The 22,692-nt window shown below is 37.3% G+C and overlaps 1 protein-coding gene across 1 annotated transcript in view; it reads right to left on the bottom strand.

The window, feature by feature from the left end:
• The window catches only part of TRAPPC9 (trafficking protein particle complex subunit 9), a 453,429-nt gene that overhangs the window by 371,643 nt on the left and 59,094 nt on the right, over nucleotides 1–22,692 (bottom strand). Inside the window, exons 15-17 of the mRNA XM_065753627.1 lie at nucleotides 19,552–19,715; nucleotides 12,351–12,503; nucleotides 1,691–1,815 (exon numbers count right to left, since the gene is read on the bottom strand). Of these exons, the coding sequence (XP_065609699.1) occupies nucleotides 1,691–1,815; nucleotides 12,351–12,503; nucleotides 19,552–19,715 (442 nt within the window). The remainder of the gene's footprint in view (nucleotides 1–1,690; nucleotides 1,816–12,350; nucleotides 12,504–19,551; nucleotides 19,716–22,692) is intronic.

Below are 22,692 nucleotides of genomic sequence, written 5' to 3'. Positions count from 1 at the left end.
CCACAAGCAGGGCCACCAACCTTCCCATTTAATACCAATCTGGCCTTGAACATCTCTAGAGACAGGGCATCCACAACCTCTCTGAGCAGCACATTCCAGCACCTCACTACTCTACACATTTTTAATCCAGGTACATCAAATGACTAACTTACAGTGACATGTGATAGGGTTAAACTGAGATAAGATCATCTTCGTAACAATATGGTAAACATAAATGCAAGTTACAGAAATAGAGATTTGTTAGAACAGAATTAACCGTAACAGAAAATCACTCTAGAGACACATAGACAGTGCTACTCTATTGAGGCATTCTGTCTCATCCACAATAAACCTATGTTTTAAATTTTAGAAAAACATCAGTCACCTCTTTCCTTTTATGAGGACCCACCTGCAAATGAGTTATCAGAATGTTAGAACTCACGTAATCACATACATAATTTTGCAGACTTCCTCCAGAGTTTTATTCTGTGGCCTCCTGAAACACCTTCTCATTTTTCCTATTGATTCCCTTCTAAACATACTTCACAAAAAATGCCCATATCCCAACTGTTCTGTAGAACAGAAATTCTTAAACTTCTAAATTCAAAAAAAATCAAAGGTGGACATTTTACTAGCTTAAAGTCCAAACTGTTTTCTCAGTCACGCTGATTTATTTTTATGAGCAACTGGGAAGTACCTTCTATGTGATAGAAAGCCTTTACTAGGTAGGGGTTTCTTTCATCATGTCATATACTGTCATCAATCTTTTTGAAGTGAAAAAATATATTAGTAGTACTAACGGCCCAAAAGAAGCACATTTACAAATAAACAGAATCATCTGTTTATCAGTCAAACAGAACTCTATAAAACCTCACTGGGAAGAAAGAAAACTCAAGATTTCAAGTGAGCAATTAAACAGCAAACTCTAGGTTTGCCTTCAGGTCAAAGACATAAGCCAAATGTCGGTAGTACTAGAACTACATTCTGATGGGATGAACTAATGCAGAACACAGATTCAGGAAGGAAAAATATATAATACTCCACGACACGCAAAGCATGCACAAAAGTTACGAAAGAGACCAAGACTGATAGCACATTTCTTAAAAGCTCTATAATTTTAATCATAAATGTTATCTCTCAAATCTGGTCAGTACGAAACTCTTATTTCTCTGATCAAGATACATTTCCCTCTTCAGAAGGTTAAGATTTTCAACAGCAAAACAAACAGTAGTTGACTCCAGGGAAGACTCTCAAAGTAAGCACTTTCATTCTGCTGCATTTCCTTTTTATCTGGCTCTCGCAATTATTCTCTTTTATTGCTTGCATGAATCCATCGAAAAGGTCCAGTAATGGAAGTGTGATAGTGAGACTCTGAACCAAATAATGGTTAGAAGGTACAAATCCTTCAGTACATTTCAACAGAAGAAAACAATGCATTGACAAAGAATCACTTTGTTATAGAGAATATGGTATAACAAAGCAACATAGAGGTGAAGAACTGACAGTTCCCCGAGCATACCCTACTGGTAACCAGCTCTTTACAAGTTCTGCTCTTCATTTGATCTTACCCAGTTTTGTTTGTTCTTCAAGTCCAAATACAGGACATAAAGAAATCTTTCCAAGAAAAATAAACTTGTATTTTTTTTTAATCATAGAAGAAGCCACAATAAGCAGAATAAGAACAACTTTTCCTTATTTTTATGTCACTTACCTTCACATGACTGAAGTCCCCACCTTTGCTGCTTTCTTGAGGGTTAATAGGTTTAGCCTCTACTCTTGGCTTGACAATCTGCCGAAAAGGACTGGAAAGTGGAAGTCCACTAACACTGATTCCATCTAGGAAAAGAATAGGGTGGGTTTTTTTGTTTGTTTTGCTTCATAGTTTATTCAAATACAATGTAATACATCTCCTTTTTTAAAGGAAGAGAAAACAAATTTTAAAAAAAAAAAAAACCTTTTATTCTACATGGCAAAAAACTATTTTAAAGATTATTTCACTATATTCTTCTCTAGAAGCCAAATAGTAAACAGGACAACACACCTAAACCTCTGTGAAACTCACAGGAAAATAAGAAAATCAAGTTTGAAAAAAAAAAAAACACCATTATATTATGAAGTCTGACACTGCTATTTACACAATGTTTGCAATGCTAAAAAGGACAAAGATATAAGTTTTGTTCTTTGCTATCATAATGGCTCTATTAAATGCTTACTATCTTTTAACAACACCCAATATTAGGTCTGAAGTTTCCAAATATGTATTGCAAATTAATAATGTTTTGTACTATATATTGACATTATATATATAAAATATTTCTTACATAAAATGAAGACTGGAAACTAGACCTTGCATTGTAATAGTCAACTAAAGGCTTAACAGAAATGGTATTTTTTACTGTTCATAAGACTGCATAATTTGAAGGTAAAATAAAGACACTATTATATTTGGATTTGTCAACCTACTCACATGCTAAATACAAATCCACTAAAATACAAAAAATTACAAAATTACTGTTGAATAATAATAATTATAGAAAATTGAAATAATGGAGTTTTAACATACATTAGTAACTACACTTACAATTTGTTACCACATAAATTTACATCCGAAGTCCAAAGAGTAGGATTTTGCTTCTATGCTGTGCAAACCAACTGCAATCCACAAATACCAATCAAATACAGACAAAAATCTCACAGCTCAAAGAAGACAACCACACAGAGGTGAAACACCAAACTACTATAGAATCACAGAATCCCTAGAGTTAGAATGGACCTTTACAGGTCATCTATTCCAACTCCCCTGCAGTGAAGAGGGACACCCAGAGGTACATCAGGGTGCTCAGATCCCCATTCAGCCCAACCTCAAATGTTTAGAAATACACCTTAATTCAGCCTTAAATATAGAACATTCCAAATAACATCTGATTTGAAGACGTTGCTTTGGAAGAGTAACTTAATAGTCGAAGAACCTAGACCGAAATAAAACCCTTAAGTGAAAATCATGATTTTTGTTTCTCAGGTATTTCCATCAGCAGCTGTCATAAACATCATCTGCTCAATCAAACCACAGCATTCAAGATGTCTTTAAAAGATCAATAACCTTCATAGATCCTAGCAAAAGCTGTATTCACCATACATCAATGCAGGCAAACCAAAAGAGCACAAGGAAAACATGCTGTAGTGCTCAGAAATTTATACCCCATGAGCCTGGTTCTTCTCACAGATTAACATAAAAAGTCTATCCTTATAAATGCTCATATTAAAAGAAACATTTTTTCCACGTGAGTTCATTCCAGAAAAATCAATCAACAACATCTGACAAAAAATAAATAGAAACAGAAGATTAGCAAAGCTACAAATGGAAAAGAACCATACGATTACGCTGCAAAACCAAAAGCAGCTAAATAGTATTTCATTACAAATTTTTCAGCAACAGTGAAGAAAGTCTTTGCTCTGATAGCTACATTAAATGATGCTGTACTCTATCCTACGAACATAAGGGAAAAGGAAAGGACGTGATAAAAGAACTTAGCATGAGATAATTGATATTTTATTTTTAATCTGTGGAAGGGATAGTAAAATATCAAAATGCTTCCAGACCAGCTCTCAGCATTTCTTAAAAGCGAAATGAGAACACAGAGCACATTCACTTATTAGACCAAGGTTTGAGACAATTATACACTAGCACTTTCAAGCAAGCCTTTTAATGGCACTGATGGGAAATATACTTGAGAGCTCTGAAAACGATTCTTTTTTATGGAAAAGTTAAAGATTCACCTGAGGAAAAATAGTACTTCCAAACTGATTAATTTGATCACTTCTACAGTGAAAACAAAAGTCAAAAATTCTTTGTGTACACAACTGCACAAAAGAGAGGGAACCAAACATGAAATACTGTGTGGCAGTTGCCATATCTTCCATTTTCATATCAGACCCAAGGTTTCCATTCTTTGTGAAAACATAATACCTAAAACAATAGTCTGGACAAACAACTAATGTTTCTTTAAATTATTTTGCCTTTTAAAACCCCATTTTATTTTCATTTCCTTCTAAATAACAGAGTTCTGTTTCAACAGTTTCAAGGGGAAGGGAAGAATTCTTCCATCTCTAAACTCAAGAGCAGAAGAAGGTAGGAAATCAAAGAGAACACTGATTCTGCTTGAGGCTAAGAGAAAAGTCTCAGGTTATCACTAGAGTGTTCCAACGTTTGTTTCAAGTCATGGCACAACGACACGATGCATACAGGGCCCAGTGCCAGGCCCTATGTCATACTTGAAGTGACTAACCCCTTCACAACTCTGACTACACCAGGTGACTTTGCTGCCAGGGGACAAATGCAATCAATGTTCTAGTAATTTTCAGGCATGTGACCAGGCAACAAAGTTTGTAAGATATTTTATAGCTCGACCCTTGGCAATGCATTTAACAGTCACCAGAGAACAGGGAAACATTCAGTCAGAAGCACTGGTAAGCTGCTGAACATGGTGACTGCAGGTGAAAGAAGGCAAGAGATAAATTTAAATAAGATCACCACAAGTGTTTATTTACTTCACATTTATATTTTTTGAGTTGTCAAACTGTAAATACACTTTATTTTCTCTCATTAAGTTTAAAGGTCTGAAGATGCTACATCCTCCGCATCAGCTCAAGTTGCATTTCACTATAAAAAGAACAATTGCCTTGCTTGTTGGTCCAGACATCTTTCTGATCTCTGGAATTCACACTGAACATTTCCACGGTAACAGCACACAACCAACACTTTTTCCATGGTAACTGCAAAAAAAGCAGCTCGCTTTTCCAACATCACAGTCACTGCTGTCATAACAGAGCAAAATCTCTTCCCAGCATTTCCTATCTCCTCTCCAATGTTAAGTAAATTGTCAGTTTAACTTCATTAGCCACTTACGCAGTACACAGCACAGATGAATCCTGCACAGTCCCATAACTGAACGAGGTAAAGTTTGCTAAGGCAGTTCAGCATATAGATTTACAAGCCAGTGACTGAAATGTCCAAGAAGGACTTGTCTCTTCAATTCAAATCCACAGCCCTGTTGCAACACACTACTGCACAACGACCACTGGCTTTGCCGGATTACCAAAGTACATAAGCTTTTAAATACATCATAATTATGGTAACAGCAAACTCTATTGCAAGTGCACAGTGAACACAGGGCAAGGAGGCCCAGGGCAAGGGAGAAGCAACAAAGGGACACCAGAGGTCAAGAGATGGAGGGCAAGACGGTCTCCAGGCCCACAGCACAGTAGTCCCACAGGACCCATCTAGAGTATATCTTCACCCTGCAGCCCGGGGAGAGCCCATCATGAAGAAAAATGACATCTGAGGTGGACTTGAGCTCTGGCAGAGCTCAGAGATTCGCAGCACAGAGCTGAGTTGGAGGCCTGTAGTTAGTGGTGCTCCCCAGTGGTCTGTATCGGGTTCAGTTCAACATCAGCAATGACCTGGATGGAAGAGAGAGTCCACCACTCAGCAAGTCTGCTGTTGATACAAAGCTGGGAGGAGTGTGTGATACACTAGAAGGCTGTGCTACCATTCTGTGAGACACAGACAGATGGAAGAACCTGATGAGATTCAACAAGGGCAACTTCAGAACCCTACAATTGGGGAGGAAAAACCACATGCATCAGTACGGGCTAGGGATTGACTTGCTGGAGAGGAGCTTTGAGAAGGACCTGAGCACCCCAGTGGACAATAAGTTGGTCACAAGCCATCAGCATGCCCTGGTGGCCATGAAGGCCAATGGTATCTCAGGCTGCATTACCTTTTGCAGGAGGATGGACCAGGTACCTCCAGAGGTCCATTCCAATCCCAATGATTTAAGTTTCTGTTATCAGCAACAAAATGTATTTGAATTAATAAAATTAATTTTGCTGAGGTTGACACTGATTCGCCCATGACAGCAACTGTTCACTGATCTCTCAATCTTTATCTCAATCCATATGCTTTTTCATCTTATTTTTCCCCCCTCCTCCTTTAGGGAGAGTGAGCAAGCAGCTGGGTGCATGCTTGGCAACATCCAAAGTTTACCCACCAGATATTAAAAACAATAAAATACTGTAGTAACATAATTATATGTGAGTAGTTTAGCAGTATGAAATCATAACCCAAGGGATTTATCTGAATTTTTATATGAAAGTTGAACATAGAACATGATAACTTCTTAAGTCCTCTCAACCAAGATTTTCTTTTCTTTCATTTGTCTGACAGACATAACAAGCATGACAAATTCTGGAGTGAAAAGCCTCCTGATAAGCAATCACCCAATAATACAATAAAAGTTTCAAAATACTTTCAGTACAAAGAAAATATACTAAACCAGTTCATGACAGGAGACAGAAAATGCTTGCCAAACACAAATACACTTTTTTCCTTGAAAAAAAGTGATCTTGCATTCTGTTGGAAGTGAAAATCCTGCAGAATTCTAGTAACTTGCTGTCTCCAGACAGACTAACAACATCCTGCTTTTGGCTGGAATAGTTAATTTTACTCACTGTAGCTCTGACGGTGTTATGTTTTGAATTTGCTATAAAAACTATTGTTGATATTACCCCAATATTTCAGCTGTTGCAGAGCAGTGCTTATATTGCATCAAGGACTGCAGTATTTCTCACACTACCATCCTAGCAAGGAACAGGAGGTGCACAGGGAGCTGGGAGGGGATAAAAACAGGATAGGTGACCCAAACTGTCCAAAGGAATATTATCTCATACCACATGGCATCATGCTCAGCAATAATAACTGGGTGGGGATAATGGCATACTTGGTTGCCTATAGGGTGTCTACCTGAGTCTGCTTTGGCAGGGGGGTTGGACTAAATGATCTCTAGGGGTCCCTTCCAACCCCTACAATTCTGTGACTGTGTGATAGGGTGTTAAACCAAAACAGACAAACAGGAAAATGATATAAAAGCAGATTGTGTAAAGAGATATGAGTACTGTGCAGTATTAACAGATGTGTAATAAGATGCAGTTCCTTCCCCATTTTGAACACAGTGAGCACGTGGCAACACAGGTTACAGTAATCCAGGCAGTGCTACTGGGAATGCATTAACTCACTGGCTCCAAGGACCAGAGCACAGACAATACACAGAGTGAGCACTCCACTGAGACTCCATTACAATTGGTAAGGATAAAAGTAATAATTAACAATAGGAAATACAGTATAAGATTAAATTCTTGAAGCTGCTGAATTAACAGAACTAGCACTGGAAAGATAAATTCAGAGTAAAAGCACAAGTGAAACGTAAAGGAATTCATAATCAAAGACTAGAGAATATTTTTGCACACTAAATAAGATGCAAAAGTAAAGAACCCACAAAGAGACAGCTTACCTATTTTCTTTGTAAACGTTTGAGGCCTTAGATACCTCTTACACAAACATACTGTATCAGCTTGTACAACTGAGACAGGCTGAAGTCCTATAACATTTACGTACTGTTAAAGAACAAAACCAGAACGGCCAAATTATGAGACAAGATAGATGGATTCACAAGCAGTTGGAAGAGAAAAAGGCAGCTCATCTTCTGTAGACACTAAAGCTGGAATTAAAAAATCTGTAAGAAAATTCTAAAAAAATAACATTTGTTAAAATAACACTGTGATGGAGAACAAGTATCTTTTTAACCAAGAAATATCTATAAGCTACATAACAATAAGAACATGAAGTGAAAAATACTAGCTATGAAGCTAAAGTATTGCATTTAAGCAGAAAAGCAAGAAAGCAACTCTGAAATAGATGTGCAATGGTCTCACATAATATCAAAAATACATTCAAGATCACTGCTTTTAGAAATACACTATTATTTCTCTGCAACCTTTTCTCCCCCAGAGAAGGGAAGAGAAACTTAAGGCACAGTTTTACTTCTCTTAGCACATAATTAGTTCCTTTGATGAGTTTATGTATTTAAATAGTCTCTCATCTGTCTTCAGGACCCCGATGCACAGAATGAACAAACACTAACATTTCTGCATAATGAAGTATTTGGTGCAGTTTAATTTACTTTGCAAGACATTATCCCCATTTAATAGAAGCTTTTTTCAAAGACTCTTTCCCACTAACAAGTTAACAATTATAAAACAATCCAAAAGAGCAGTTATTGTTCGTGTCCTGTTTAAGATCAGGGGAAAAAGCAGATTTCAGAAATTAAGCTATAAAGACTTGGAAGAAGATTAATTATATTCTTGATGTGAACATCCTGTTGAAATCCCTCACCTAGCAGCAGGGAGACACCTTACTGCTGAAACTCCTTAAGCCAGCCTGTAGCAAGCAATGCAGTGCTTCCTCCTGGGCTTACGGAGAACAGCCACCTTAGAATTACATTAAATACATACACTGAATTTTCTGACCACAGAATCACACACACAGAAGGAACTCTGAACCACCAAGCTCAGGGATGGAAGGTTCAAGATGTTCAGATAACCCCTTGATCTTTGGCAACTACCTTCCAACATAAGCCTGGATTTCCTCATTTTAAGTAATAAAAAGAAGAGCCCTAAGAATATCTGTCCAGTTGTTTCCACTGCTTTCAAAGTAATTACTCCTAAAGAAACGAAAGCAGGGCAATGCAGATTGTGACAGAAGCACTCACTGACAGGCTTCAAAGGGACATGCATTCTTCCACGATATCATCTGGTATGTCATTAGGCTGTATTCACTTAACCCAAGTCTCAGTGTTCAAACCTATACAACACAGAGAATGGCATGTTCCTTGCATAAAAGCTAGGATCTTATGAAGCTCAGCGACTGGGCACTAAAATGTCAAAATTAAATTCAGCACAGATAAATGGGGAAAAAAAATTCTCATCTTACATGTGAAATAAGAGGCCCTCAGAGCATCATTACTGCTCAGGAGCAAGATCATAGAGCAGTGACAGACTCATGAACCTACCAAAGAGCGCTGAGCAACAGGCAGGAAAAAGTAAATAGGCTGTGCATTATTGTAAGGCAAGGAAAAGAAAACAATGGGGAGTACTGGTCACTATGTAAGTGCACAGATTGCCTTTCAAATAGTGCATTATAAACTTTCAAAAGGGTATAGGACCAAAGGCATTCAAAAGGGACAATAATGCTGATAAGTGTATGAAACTCCTCCAACTACAGGGTCAACAAAGCCAAACAAATCTTCACACTAAGAAAGAGACCACTGTGAAAATAACTCCGGAAAAGTGTGTAGCATCATGAGTACTGATGTTTAGAAGATGGACTGCTACCTGCTTCACAGAAATACATAATATCAGATGGACAACAGTAGGCTGAAAGCTGACAAATAATTCAGCTGTGCATCTTTTTGCACAGAACGAATAGAATTGGCAGAGAGGGAAAAGAATTTTATGAACAGGAGCAAACTGAAAACGCAAACAATGCCTAAAAACAGAAACTGTACCAGATTCTGGAAATTCCCAAGCTAACAACAGTTGGAACTCGAACATGTAGGGAAAATTATGAACATACATGAGATTTTCCTTTACCTTCTCCCACAGGCATCTGTTCTTAGCCATTATCACAGACAGGATATTGGACTAGACGGCCATTGATCTGATCCTGTACAGCCACTCATGTGTTTTTGCTTCCTTTAATCTGGAAGAACATCTAACATTTTTCTTTACCAGACAGTATACCATCAACACACAAGAATTAGATCAGCAATTTTGATTGATAACTTAGTTTACTTTACAATTGGATAAGTGTATCACCAGAAACATCTGTAATTTGTCCTTTCTGTGCTATGTTCTGATTATAAACAAAAGGAAGCAATTTCAGCAGCAAGTGAAAACAGATCAAAGTAACAGATGCCCTGCTAAGGCTATTACTTTTAAAAGATACAAGTATTTTGATCATCACTGCAAATCTGGTCTTCAAAAGTAAAAGGTAACATAGCTACCATAAGATTAAAAGAATTGTCATAATTGCCATTGACTTTCTTAGCTCTCTGTTGTTCTTCGTATCAGGACATTACCTGTTCCTTTAAAATGCATCATATTTGTAAAATTTCAAAGAAATACATAGAAATTATAGTAGCAAGTAAAAATATCAATGTACATAGCATTTCCAGTAATACTTCTCAAGTACAGGTGGCACATGTCACTTAGGAATATGATCCATTAGTGTCTTTCCCATTACTGAAAACAAAAAGGTTAACTACTTCCAGCCTGCAGTTGGACATCTCAGAGAAGCTGTAGACAGAAATAACCAGGGAAAAACACTGATCCAAGACTTTTTTCAATAGGTGGCCACACAGAAGTTAGATACGGGTTATTTAAAATAAAAAAGGTACTTGTGTGGGAACTGATGAGTCACGGCCTGAACCACTGATTCATCACCTGAGGTGAGCACTGAGTCAGTCATGGGAGCACAGGTGAAGGAAACTCACCTGTGTGACCAGAAGTGGTGGAGTCTGGCTCCACCTCTCCTAGATCCCATTTAAGGGCTGGACAACAACTGGGGAAGGATCTCTATCTGGAGATCGTTCCTTAGGAGTTTCCTACCATGAGCCTAGGACACAGGTGAGCATTTTCCTTAATTCTGATTGTATCTTTCCATCATGATAATCTTTCTAACTATACCATCTGTACAATACCTTGGCTACAATTACTCCTTCTGTTTGCCATACAGTACTGTTCCACGGCCTTTAAAAGTCAGTAACAAGAAGAAAGTAAGTTAACTTCTTCTACAAAGTATTGCATTTGCATGTTATTTCATCTAATAAACTGCTAGACAGATGTAGCTTTTGACTGTGTTTGAAGGTTTTTGAGATAAGGCAAATAGCAGAAAAAAGATGTTTTTGAAAGTTACGAAAATAAAGAAATCAACAGAACTGGCACTAAAAGCATAATGTCTTAGTGTCTACCTTTACAATACTGACTTTCATCATTACTTTTTAGTTGCGTTGATTACACTGATCAAGTTCCTTCCCGTATCCATGACTCAGATTCCTATTAATGTCAACTAGTAGGTAATTCCAAACAAAACTGAAGCTTCTGAAGTTAAACTTACATTCTGAAACAACCTTCTATACAACATAATGGACAAGGAATTGAATTACGAGCTCATAAAAGCCCTTATAAAATAAGCGAGCAATAAGTCATTGAAATTTCCATGGAGATATCATTTGCAAGGGAACATGAAGACCAACAGTTCAGGGATCTGCAAGAAGTGCAGTATTTTATGTTCCTAAAACAGTAAAATAATTCAACAGTTCCCCTATACTCCAGTTCTGTAAATCTGTTTCATAAAATTTGTGTTGTATGGAATTACATTTCAAAGGACATTTCTCTAAACCCCTGTTCCTTGGAATTTGTGTTTTCATTGGAATTTCAGGATGCCTTCTTTCTTCTACCAAGATTTTTTTTTAAACCCTTTGAATAGTAATATTTAAGAGGGTCCTGCAAAGGAAGTCTTTGCACAGCAACGTTACACTTCCAGGTTGCATTTTTAAGAGTAAAATTAAAAAAAAAAGTTTAAAAACTAAGCATTTAAAACTTTTAACTCTTTGTAAAATTTTTGTTTAAAAGCATTTGCAAGGTAACTCACAGAACTCAGTCCTTTTGGCTTTGTGTAAGCTATGTATGCCATTTTGTTCCAGTTTCTCTATACTGAAAAATACCTGTATTGCAAATATTAATTACAAAAATAATGCACACTTAGAAGTGAATTCTGGGAAAGAGATGAAGAATTAATATTCCTCTAGCTAAAAGAAAACTGTAATTATTTTTTTTTTATCAAGTTAGTTGAATTAGTTTAAATATATCAGACAATTGAAAAAATACAGTATAGCAATTACTCCAGTAAGACTGTGTTCACAATAAAGAGGAAATCCTCATTACAAGCATCTGGTACTTGTAATTCAGCATCATTCTAATACAAGCAAACATGGTTCTTTTTGGCTTCAAAAGAATCTGTGAGTTTAAGTATAAGAAAATAGAGATGTGAGGAATTACACCCTATGTCCCAGCATGACACTTCTGGCAAAACTGCGATCAGCTGCTATTAACAATTTAACAGTCTGGTAGAACAAAATATCTAATTTCTCTCTAAAGCACATCTAAAAGGTATTTACAAACTCTCTTTTATCTTCTTAAGGATACAAAGATACACATACCAATATCAAGAAAAAATTTAAAAAGATAACAAGATGATATCTTGTGACAAAGTCTGGTCAAGCTATCGTGCACACAAAAATTCAGTCCCCAATCCATAAGCTCCACTGAAGAGCTGCTTTTGTATTACAAGCTATAAATATGAAAACATCCAAGCACATCACACACCATTTTCGAAATAAGAATGGCACATGAACTGGATAACTGCTTCTCAGCACTTCACAAAATGCTGCTGAGGAAGAAAATTAAGAACTCACCATCACTAAGATCTTGCAGAAGATTTTCTTGGCACGAAAAGTCCAGCTTCACTTTAATGTTTACAACAAATGTTGCAATCTTCCCAGGTTTTAGAGGAAACTGGGAGAGCACATCTTCTAGCTTCCAACTCAGGAATTCCCCGTACAGCTTCTCTGTATTAAAACAAGCAAACATTTCATGAGTATAATAACCATTGTAAGAACTGTTAATTTCCTAACTGCTGTACAGAGCATTAACTAATTTTTCATTTTCTGTTTGAATGTTAAAACATTTAGATACAAGGTATCAAAAATGAATGTAATACAATAAGACATATTACAGAGACTCACCTGAAGGCGTACAGATCACAAAACTGAAAATATAAATTTATGAGATGGAAAAAAAAACAGGAAAAAATATGGCGTGCATTAAATATAAGTTATGAATACTCAAAAACAGCCTGAGAAGTTCACATAGCTTTGAATCTTCTAGGCTCCCACTTTGAAATGGCACATAAATATTAAAAAAAAAGTTTTATCACAATATTACACCAAAATAAATCAAAGTTCTGAAACACCTGTGCCATCACTACAAAGTTTATTAGTAAACAATAGAGAAGATAATGAAGGCTACTGGTATTCAACTATTGCTAAAGAAAACAAAGCCACTTCTCAAAACTGAGGTGCACAAAGTATTCAAGCATTAAGGATAGCACCAGGTAGGAGCAATTTGCATGGAGGATATGGGTTAATAAATGATTTATCAATGGCTTTTATGACATATATCATTAGCTCCTCTGTCCTATGCCTGACACTCCAGAAGGTAATATGAGGAAAGGAACAAAAACAAGTAACATCACTTATTGCTTGTCTACAATAGACAGATATCCTTTAACCAGTTGTGCAGACTCCAAGAACATCAAACGATCCATTGTGAAGTAAAGAACAGCAGAGATCCATTCCACTTGGGGAAGAAGGGTGAGGTGTGTTGCAAGTTCCAAGATAGCCAAAAACTGAAGTCATGGATATGTAAGTGCCTTCAGCAAAGGCAATCCATGGTATTCTACAAAGTTTATGTAAGGGAAAATATTATTTTATTTTTTTATTTTTTTTAGAATGACAGAAGAGGTTTCCGAGTACTGAACAGTTAACACAGTGCTCTAAAAGTGGAAGGCAGTGACTGCCTTTGCACCATTTGTTCAGCTGTTTAGTTTTTCCTTCTTATTGCAACCCAGGAGTTTTCTTACCTTTGCCCTTGCAGTTCTCTTCCACCCATAGCAACAGGGGGGAGTAGGCATGCAATTCAGTGAGAGTGAGCCCACCATATCCATAAAGCCATTAACACTGCAACACCATAAAAAGCACTGACAGAAAGGTCTATTAATACAAACACGATGGCTTGACTGGGAGCATTTCAGAGATATTTACTAATTCCCAGCAGCACGCATCACTGCAAAGAAAGCGCTGACAAATTCTTCTAAGGGCTCATTTAAAAACAATTCAAGCACTGCTTTGCATAAGGACCAGAGAAAGTCACAGAGCTCATCACTGCTCTGCAACAGCCTACTATGTTTGTAAGCACGATAGTGTATGGGCACTTCAGAGACTTCCCACAATCATCTAAGACTTGTGTTTGAGAAAACAAGGTGGGAAGGTTGTCTCAGATCCTTAATTCTAGGCTGTAGCTAACAAGAATAATTAGAGTTCCAGTCAAAAGTTTGTTAATTTGCCCAGAAACATCTGCATGCAGAAAAACAAGTGAATGTTTCTTCCATTGATTTCTAAATAAATGCCTTGCCTAAAGTAACTGTCTTCATTCTTTCCACATCAAATCAATATTACAAGACTGCACTAAGACCAAAAATACAGTAAAAATAAAAAGTTCTAATAATAATTGTTTCCATAAAGTCACCTCCATCTCATCTAATAATTTAGCAGTAACAGTCTCATTGTACCAATTGTCACTCATTTTCAAGAAAATACATTTTAAAAGTCAAGCTCTCTCAATTCCCTGTTCCTGATAACTAAAAGAAGTAACATGCAACAGGGATATTTTTCCTCAGAGCAAGCAAAGCAAACATACACTCAAGTACTTGGGATATTTCCAGTTTAAAGAACAGGTTGTTTCCAAAGCATATTTTCATTAAGCAGAAAATTTGAAGACATTAAGAGTGAAAAGACTTTGAGTGAGAACAGACCCTGCAGGTGTTACGGTACTCAATAAATACACTCTAATTTAACACTTGTAATTACAAGACTAAGTCTGAATTGCTCAAGTTGAAAGTTAAACAGCAAAGAAAAATCAAGTTAAATATTTAACTATTATTGGTTTATAGTTTATTATTGCTTTCTTTACCCTGTTTTGTCATCAGCATTACCGTGAATTATATCATGGCACTGTGATCCAATTCTTTTAGCTGTGTAGAAAATATTTTGCACTATGTCTGCATGCAGTTGTTTCTACAGTTTAAAATTTGCGCTCAACAACTGAAGTTTCAAGCAGCTTCTAGTCAGGACTGTAGGTGATAAACTTATTTTATCCTTTTACTAGAGACTAGATCACTAAAATCATAACAAATATCATACAGTATCTTACCCATTATCTAATTTCAGGTTCAACTCCAAGAACTTCAGTTTTTAAGATCCATAAAAACAATTCCACATTGGCACTTCACATACAGAAACATGGAATTAAGCACATTTAATTAATCAGCTACCTAAAGAGAACTAGGCAGGAATACACATCAACTAAGGATACTGAGTAAGTACTCTACTAACACAACCATGGCCAAACTTATCAGTTTTCCCTAAGTACAGACTCCTACAGTTCTATGAATCCTTGAACCATCAGCCCTAACAGAACATTTTATGATTCTGCATTACTTTCTGCAGTAGAATTGGGAGGGTGGGGGCTAGGGGCACAGAACCCTAAACTAACTGTAACATTAAGCAGAAAGCCTTAAAACTGCAAATGTAATCTAAAGCATCAAAGAAGGTAAATGTATGTGGAATAGTATTCTGAGTCATGAATTCCTGACAAATAGATATATTATGAAAAACACAGCAGGATAAAAAGATGCAGTTCAGCCTGGAGGACCACTGAGTCTAACAACACTGCATGCAACTTCATTAAAACACTGTGAACAGAGAAGGAAAAGGTTTAAAGGTAAGGACAAAAAGAAACAAAGTACAATGAAAAATGTAGCAGGCTGTGGCTGATACTTAAATTCTACGAAGATCACAGCCATGCCAACTGCTGCTTCTGAAGCTGAGCTTCTGAGAAGAAATAGAAATGCAAGAGCACGAAAGCACCAGAATGCTCCATATCCCTGAATTCAAGAAACAAAAGCACACTGAATACAAGGAGGATAAACACCTGAAAATAAAAATGTGATGTTTCAAGGCAACACAACTCTTCAGGCTTTTACAGTAATCTGCATCTCTACTTCTTGATGTCTCACCAGCTGAGCTATATATCCCCAGCAAATACACAGGGCCCCAGAGTAACTATCAGTTCTAAATGCATAGACATTCATACACATTAACATCACACACATGTAATTCTAGTAAAAATAGAAGTTGTGAATTTACCAATGCAGAGCAACCACTAGCTTCTTTGAAAATTTGCAACTGTAGACTGCACACGTTAGAATTACAAGGTTAAAAACACCAATGGCTCATGTACTCAAAGGCAGCAAACCAATATTATTACTATATTTTCTTTCAGATTAAGGGAAACCAGCACCTTTCTAACTGAGGAGATAATTACAGAGTATTTTGGACTCAGACCTAAGAGACAGAAATAGACTTGCAGACCTTGCTATATTCTTTACAATGTAGCTGTATCCTGAAGAGCTTCTTCCAAACAATTAACAAGTATCCTTAAAAGATAACAAAACTTGCTCTAAAATCATAAACTATTTGACATTTATCCTGTAAGCAGGAAAAAAAGAGTTAGTAAGTAGCTTAAAATGTCCTGAATAACTGCATTAGTCAGCATGGGCAGAAAGGGAAAGACTTGACATGAGATACCCTGACAGGAAAACCACAGCAGACAGACCAAGGCTGGACTACCAACTACCAACACTCCCTGTCCTTCTCTGACAATGCCTTCGGGCTAACTGACAAAAAGTAGACCTACATTCACAGCTCTCTGTGATTATGCAGACCATAATCCAACTCCAGATTAAAAAAAAAATAAATAAAATAAACACTGCATTTTTGGTTGGGAGAAAGGTAGACAGACGCGTGCAGTCCTTAAGCATAGCTACCTGGTCCTCAAAGTAGGTTTCTCTCATTTCTGATCTGGCATGGTTAAAAAGATGAGACTGCAAAGCAGATGCATTCAAAAACCATGAACAGAACAGAGACAGGTGAATTTATTTCCACGAGTTTAAGTTCCACACAGCAATCACTTTAGGAAAGATCAGTGAGGATTGGTTGCTTCATTATCTGGGCTCATTCAGTGTGTGCAGCTGGTGCTCACTACTACAGCCTACAAGCCTGGTAAGAAAGCCTGCCATGCTTCTCTCAGTGCTTCAGCTTCAAGAACAAATCAGGGTCACCTTTTCTCCTGCATGGGCTAAACAGCTGAGTTACGAAAGCCTTCAGAGTGAACCCCTTAACTCAGACATATCATTCCTCCAGCAAGAGCTGACTGGAGATGGAGGATGGAAAGTCATACCTTTCCACGTCATCACTGTAAGAAAGTATTAGTCTGACATGGCAAGGGACAATGTGAAGCAGCACAGTTGGCCTTGACAGCATACATGCAATGCCTGACTTACAGACACTACAGCCTGGCAGACAAGACCATCTTAATGAGAAATAAGAAGACATGACATTAAAAGTGATGACAGACACGTTCATTGTGGCAATACAACAAACCCCTTTTTCTGATTTGCTTCAGGACGTGTTCCAGAACACAGGGCTACTAAAGGACTCAGAAACCCTAAGATGACCCTTATGAACTGAAGAGGGTGAGCTGCAATTTCCTGGCATTTACTTGGAGGGTAGGAAAGCCAAAGAGTTGCAGCTGACACAAACAGAACAGAGGAAATCAGAGGTAAAAAAAAAATTAAAAAAAAATTGAATAAGTGATCTCTAGAGCTTCTTATTAAAAGGATACCACTGAAAACAGTGCAGGAGAAGTGGCATGACCAGCTACAGCAAACTTAAGAAAAGATCATGCCATTGCAATAAAACAGCTAATCCCATTCTCTATACCATACCAAAGAACAAGAGTTGTTATTTACAGTGCTCACCTTTGTTCTAAAATCCATGGCCCCAGAAACAGAGGGATGCACCCACACAAGCATAAAGGCATGGGGAAAAACATCTGTAAAGTTGGCTATCAGAAAAGGATCTGGGGCTGTTGGTTCTTCGATTTTACCACGCAGAGTGTTTTTCAGCACTTTATACCTGCAGCTCTTAGACACACAATAAGTCACAGCTCAATAACTATGTATTTTCCTTGACTAACTGTTGCAAATACTTACGTGATACAAAAGGAACTGTCAACCCTGCTTGACAGTAGCGTGGGTAATCTAACCTAAAGCTCTGCTTCCATAAAAAGTTTGGGTAAGATGACTTCCAGGTGCTCCAGCCCAAGCAGGCTTCTGCAATTCTCAGAGTCTGATGGTGTGATTCTCACAATTTGTATTTCTCAGTGCATGAGTTGTATGACTGTATCTCCTGAAGCAAGCGCGATCTCAGAACAGTACCACTTTGTTCCACTGAAAACTCAATTTGTTCCCCAAAACACTGACTTCAGTCAGCATGCTTATAAAAGTTACTTATCAGAAATTCTTTTTTCTAGTAAAGACAATTATCACCACACTTAATAATATGCAAGAGGCTGCCAAATACAGAGAGAGTTCATTGTAAAAAGTTACTATATGGAAAAAAAGTGAAGGGCAAAGTTAAATCCAAGTTCTACTGAAATCACTGTTCAATGCGTCAACTTTTCTTTCTCCTCAACCATTCTAACAGATATTATTAAGGTTTTAATGTTGTCAAGAGTCTGTTTCAAAATTTCCAACTTTTTTATGTACCTAATGTTACGTATGAAGAGCCTAATTAACATCTTTGACTAGGAGGCCCATGTACTCCTCCACTTAAATGATGAAATGACTGTAACAAAATGCATTAACACATGCGCTGTATTTGGTCTTCCCATTACAAACATACAGCAAAAGCCTTGCACAGTAGGAGCACCTCGAAATTACTGAAATAAAGACAGTAAACCATTTCACTTCAGTTTTTGAATTTATTCTTGGTAACAAGACTCTGACAGAAAAATCTATTCTTAGATGACTGGCAACTCTTTCTCTCTCAAGTTGCAGAAAAAAGGATATGCTGTTGGAAAAAAGACACAAACCTGAATACTGAGAAGTGCAAAAACCACTAGGTATGACATTGCATTTTAATAATCTGGCACTGAAAGAATAAAATCTACAATAAAAAGGAGATATTTCTATTGTATGTATAGAGTGCATTGCTCATCATCTGCAGTTCTGTTAAAAACATTTTCTTAACAAGGCCTTACGGGTCAGATCAAAACCAATAGTACATCACTGTAAAGCGAGAATCACCTCTCAGACCACTTGTTAAATGTAACTATGTATGGAGTACTTCAGGAAAAGTGAAAGCAGGAAATGTTCTGCAGACTTCTGCACCTGCAATTCAATTTTTTAATTCAAAATATCTTGCTTTATCTGTGCTGTGTTTCATCCCACATTTTTCTATTCCTTAACAATGCTAGAAGCAGGCTTATTTATTTCCTTCCCTTCAAGTAGGAAAACATTCATTCTAACAACAATTTGTCTAACTAACCTATTATTGTACTTAAATACAAGGAAAAAGTAATTTAGACTTGGTCTTGCTTTTTACCTTTCTTTTCCCCCAGGATGTTTTAGGCATGTGGCTTTTGCTTTTGTTTTTTCTTTCCCCATTTGTTTACAAAATGAAATCCAGACCTCCAAAAAAAAGGTAACCCATGACATAGAAATGGTTCCACATTTTCTTCCTTCCTTACATTCTTTTATTATCATGTGTTTTACCAAAAAAAAAAAAACCCTCAAACTGAATTACTCCAGTGTTTTTTTTGTTGTTGTTGTTTTAAGCTGAGCTTATGATATTTGCTTTAAGCTGACCTAAAAGAAATACACCATAACCAGTCCTGCTTTTATTTATGAAACAGATTTTAAAACAGCATACACACCCTTTGTGTTGACTGTTTTTGCTGTGACCTCCAGTGACTCCAATGGTTCTGTTCCAATGTTTTCCAACTTAATGATCAACTGTTGAGTCTCTCCATTGTAAAGCTGGACAGACACACTAGTGGAGATTTCATCTCCCGAAGAAGGCTGAAGCATATGAGCAGGCCTACAAAACGTGACAAACATGTGAACAGAATTAATAAGCATGTGTATGGGAACTGCTGAATCATGGCCTGAACCACTGATTGATCATCTGAAGCAAGCACTGAGTCAGCCACAGGAGCACAGGTGAAGGCAATTCACCTGTGTGACCTGAAGGGGTGGAGCCTGGCTCCACCTCTCCCAGACCCCATTTAAGGGCTGACCATCACTAGGGAAGGATCTCTTGTTGGAAATCCCTCCCACATGGAGTTCCAGGAGAGCCTAGACATTCAGTGACAGGTGAGGCCTTCCCATATTATTTGGTGTCTTTATCCAGATGGTATAATCTGTCCAAAAATATACTATCCATCTTGATTATACTGTTTCAGAACTATTTATTTGGGTATTCACCCTACAAGCATGCTAAAAGCTTGTTCAAGTTAATACATTCTCTTAGCCATTCTTTGAAAATTCAGAAACTATGAAATCTTGAAGATAGTTTACATTTTCCATTCTAATCTTAGCCATGTTCATTTTTTATTTTTTTTAACTGAAATGTTAGTTTTATCCATAAGCAATATAAAAATGTCTTCCTGAGAGATTTAAAAAAAAAACACTAAAAAAAGGGAAGAAAAAAGCAACCATAGGTTAGCAGAATGAGCAGACTTGAAAAAAGTGACATCTGATATGCCAAATATTTCAAGACCAGTTCCAAGTAACAAAACATGAGAAAAGGAAATTGGAGGAGCAAGCTGAATGCCACAGCAGATAACAGCAAGAGCCATCTGTAGGACCCTGAAAGTCCACACTGCTTTCCAATGAGCCATTCAAAATGACAAAAATTAGAATAAATTCAACTAGCAGAGATGAGACGAATTCTTTGTACTTACAAAGGAGGATACATTATTTGACATTGTTAAGCTTAACCAAACTTCACCAACATATCATTAACGTGCTATACAAAGGTAGATATATATTTAATGAACAGACAAACAGAACTGACTGCTTTAATCAGATGATCATCCAGAAACAGTTTTCTTAAGGGATTGTAAACAGTATCCCAAATATGAGGTAAGATACACTTAGCAGAAGAATAAATGAAAAAAATAGAGAAATACTGCATGTGCTAGAGAAAATGCGATATGAAGTTTCAGAAATCTAAGAATTTATTTAAATAGAGATCAAGAATTTCATTTTAAAATAACAAATGTAGCAAACAAATCAATTACAGAATCACAGAATTGAAGAGGTTGAAAGGGACCTCCAGAGATCATCTAATCCAACCCCCTGCCAAAGCAGCTCCCTAGCCCAAGATGCACAGGTAGGTGTCCAGGTGGGCCTTGAACTTCTCCAGAGAAGGAGACTCCACCACCTCTCTGTGCAGCTGTGCCAGTGCTCTGTCACCCTCACTGTGAAGAAGTTCCCACACACTTTTGTGCAGAACTTTCTATGCATCAGTTTCCTCTTGTCCTATTGCCATACACCGCTGAGAAGAGTTCAGCCTCATCCCTTTCCCTCTCAATCCCTAGATAATATAGAGGGGATCTGATCCATGTTTAAGTCTTTTTTTTTTTTCAAGACCCACGTCTCCCAGCCTTTCCTCATGAAGGAGGTGTTCCACACCTCTGTAGCCCTCTGCTGGACTGTTCCCAAGAGATCCCTGTCTTTTTTGCACTGAGGAGCCCAGAACTGGACACAATACACCCGGTGAGGCCTCACAAGGGCAGAGCAGAGGGAAAGGATCACCTCCCTCAACCTGCTGCCACATTCTTTTTAAAAGGAGATATTCACAGTGCTGTGACAACACATGGAGAAAGGAGACTTGAGCAGTAACCTTGAACTTTGCTAGGAATAAGTAATATGGGAGCTGACAGAGTGCTGCTGTAGTGGACAGAAAAAGGCACAAACCTTATGGGAGTGGATTATGGAAGAAATTCACTCTTCAGAAAGTGAAACACTGAATATAGATGAACTCTTTAGAATGTGAATGAGGAAAGAAGGGTTACAGAGAAAGACAAATGGACAGAGGTTCAGTTTTTTGACTGTATTCTTCATGCTAATGCAAAACAAGATGGGATCACAAACAGAAGGGTAAATGTTACTGAGATTAATGACTGATATTTGTCAGTAAGCCCAGGTTCAGTGACTTTTTTTGGCAGTTATTTCTGCCACCCTTCTTTCATACAGTCTTTCCCCAGTGTGAGATAAGCAGCCTCAGCAAAAACATCACAGCAGATTTTAGCCTTTCTGAACGCATCTTTGACAATAAATTCCTAAAACACATTTTTGAGCATTTAAACTTTACTGTTACACATATACTGTCATTGCAGCACTGTGATGTTGGAGCATTTGTAGTGGTAACAGAGGAAAAAAAGAATTTAGTTACTTTCTTCCTCTACATGTATAGTGGAAAGCGTTAAGGAATTGCATACTAACAAATGAAAATCCAGGGTACTTTCAATTACTGCACAAATGTACATATCTGAATCCAAGCTAATACATCTTCCACATCCTCTACATAACCATTAACACAGGTTTAATACACATCTTTAAATCCAAGTACTGTAAACCCACAACCAGATAGCATAGTTTGGCACTGTTAGTATGAGGACATCAGGTTTATTGTGAGCTTACAAGGCATCAGACTGAAATGAACCGATGCTGACCAACCTGCAATAGTAGTTTGACTTGAACAGTTTAGCCTCAACTGTTCATCTTGCAACCTGACTGTGCCTGATTTAATTTAACTCTATTACCTCTGCATGGCACAGCTAGGGTCTTACACAGATAGTAGTAACAAGTGGCTGGTAAAATTGAAGAGATATGATGTAGCAGAACAGAGTACTAGCATCAGATGACATGATGTACGTGCTTAGCTCTGCAGATCCCATAGATATAAACAGTTTACTAACAGTCAGTTAAAGAAATGAAGACCTCTACCTGGAGAATATATATAATATATCCAGAGGCAACAAGGAAAACAAAGAACAATGTGTGAAAAA

Source organism: Cyrtonyx montezumae, unplaced genomic scaffold, assembly GCF_038088225.1.
Source record: "Cyrtonyx montezumae isolate F1298 unplaced genomic scaffold, pur_monq_1.0 scaffold_8, whole genome shotgun sequence".
In the NCBI taxonomy this organism is placed as follows: domain Eukaryota; kingdom Metazoa; phylum Chordata; class Aves; order Galliformes; family Odontophoridae; genus Cyrtonyx; species Cyrtonyx montezumae.
Note: the sequence above shows the minus strand (reverse complement) of the source record. Positions and strands in the feature narration are given on the sequence as shown.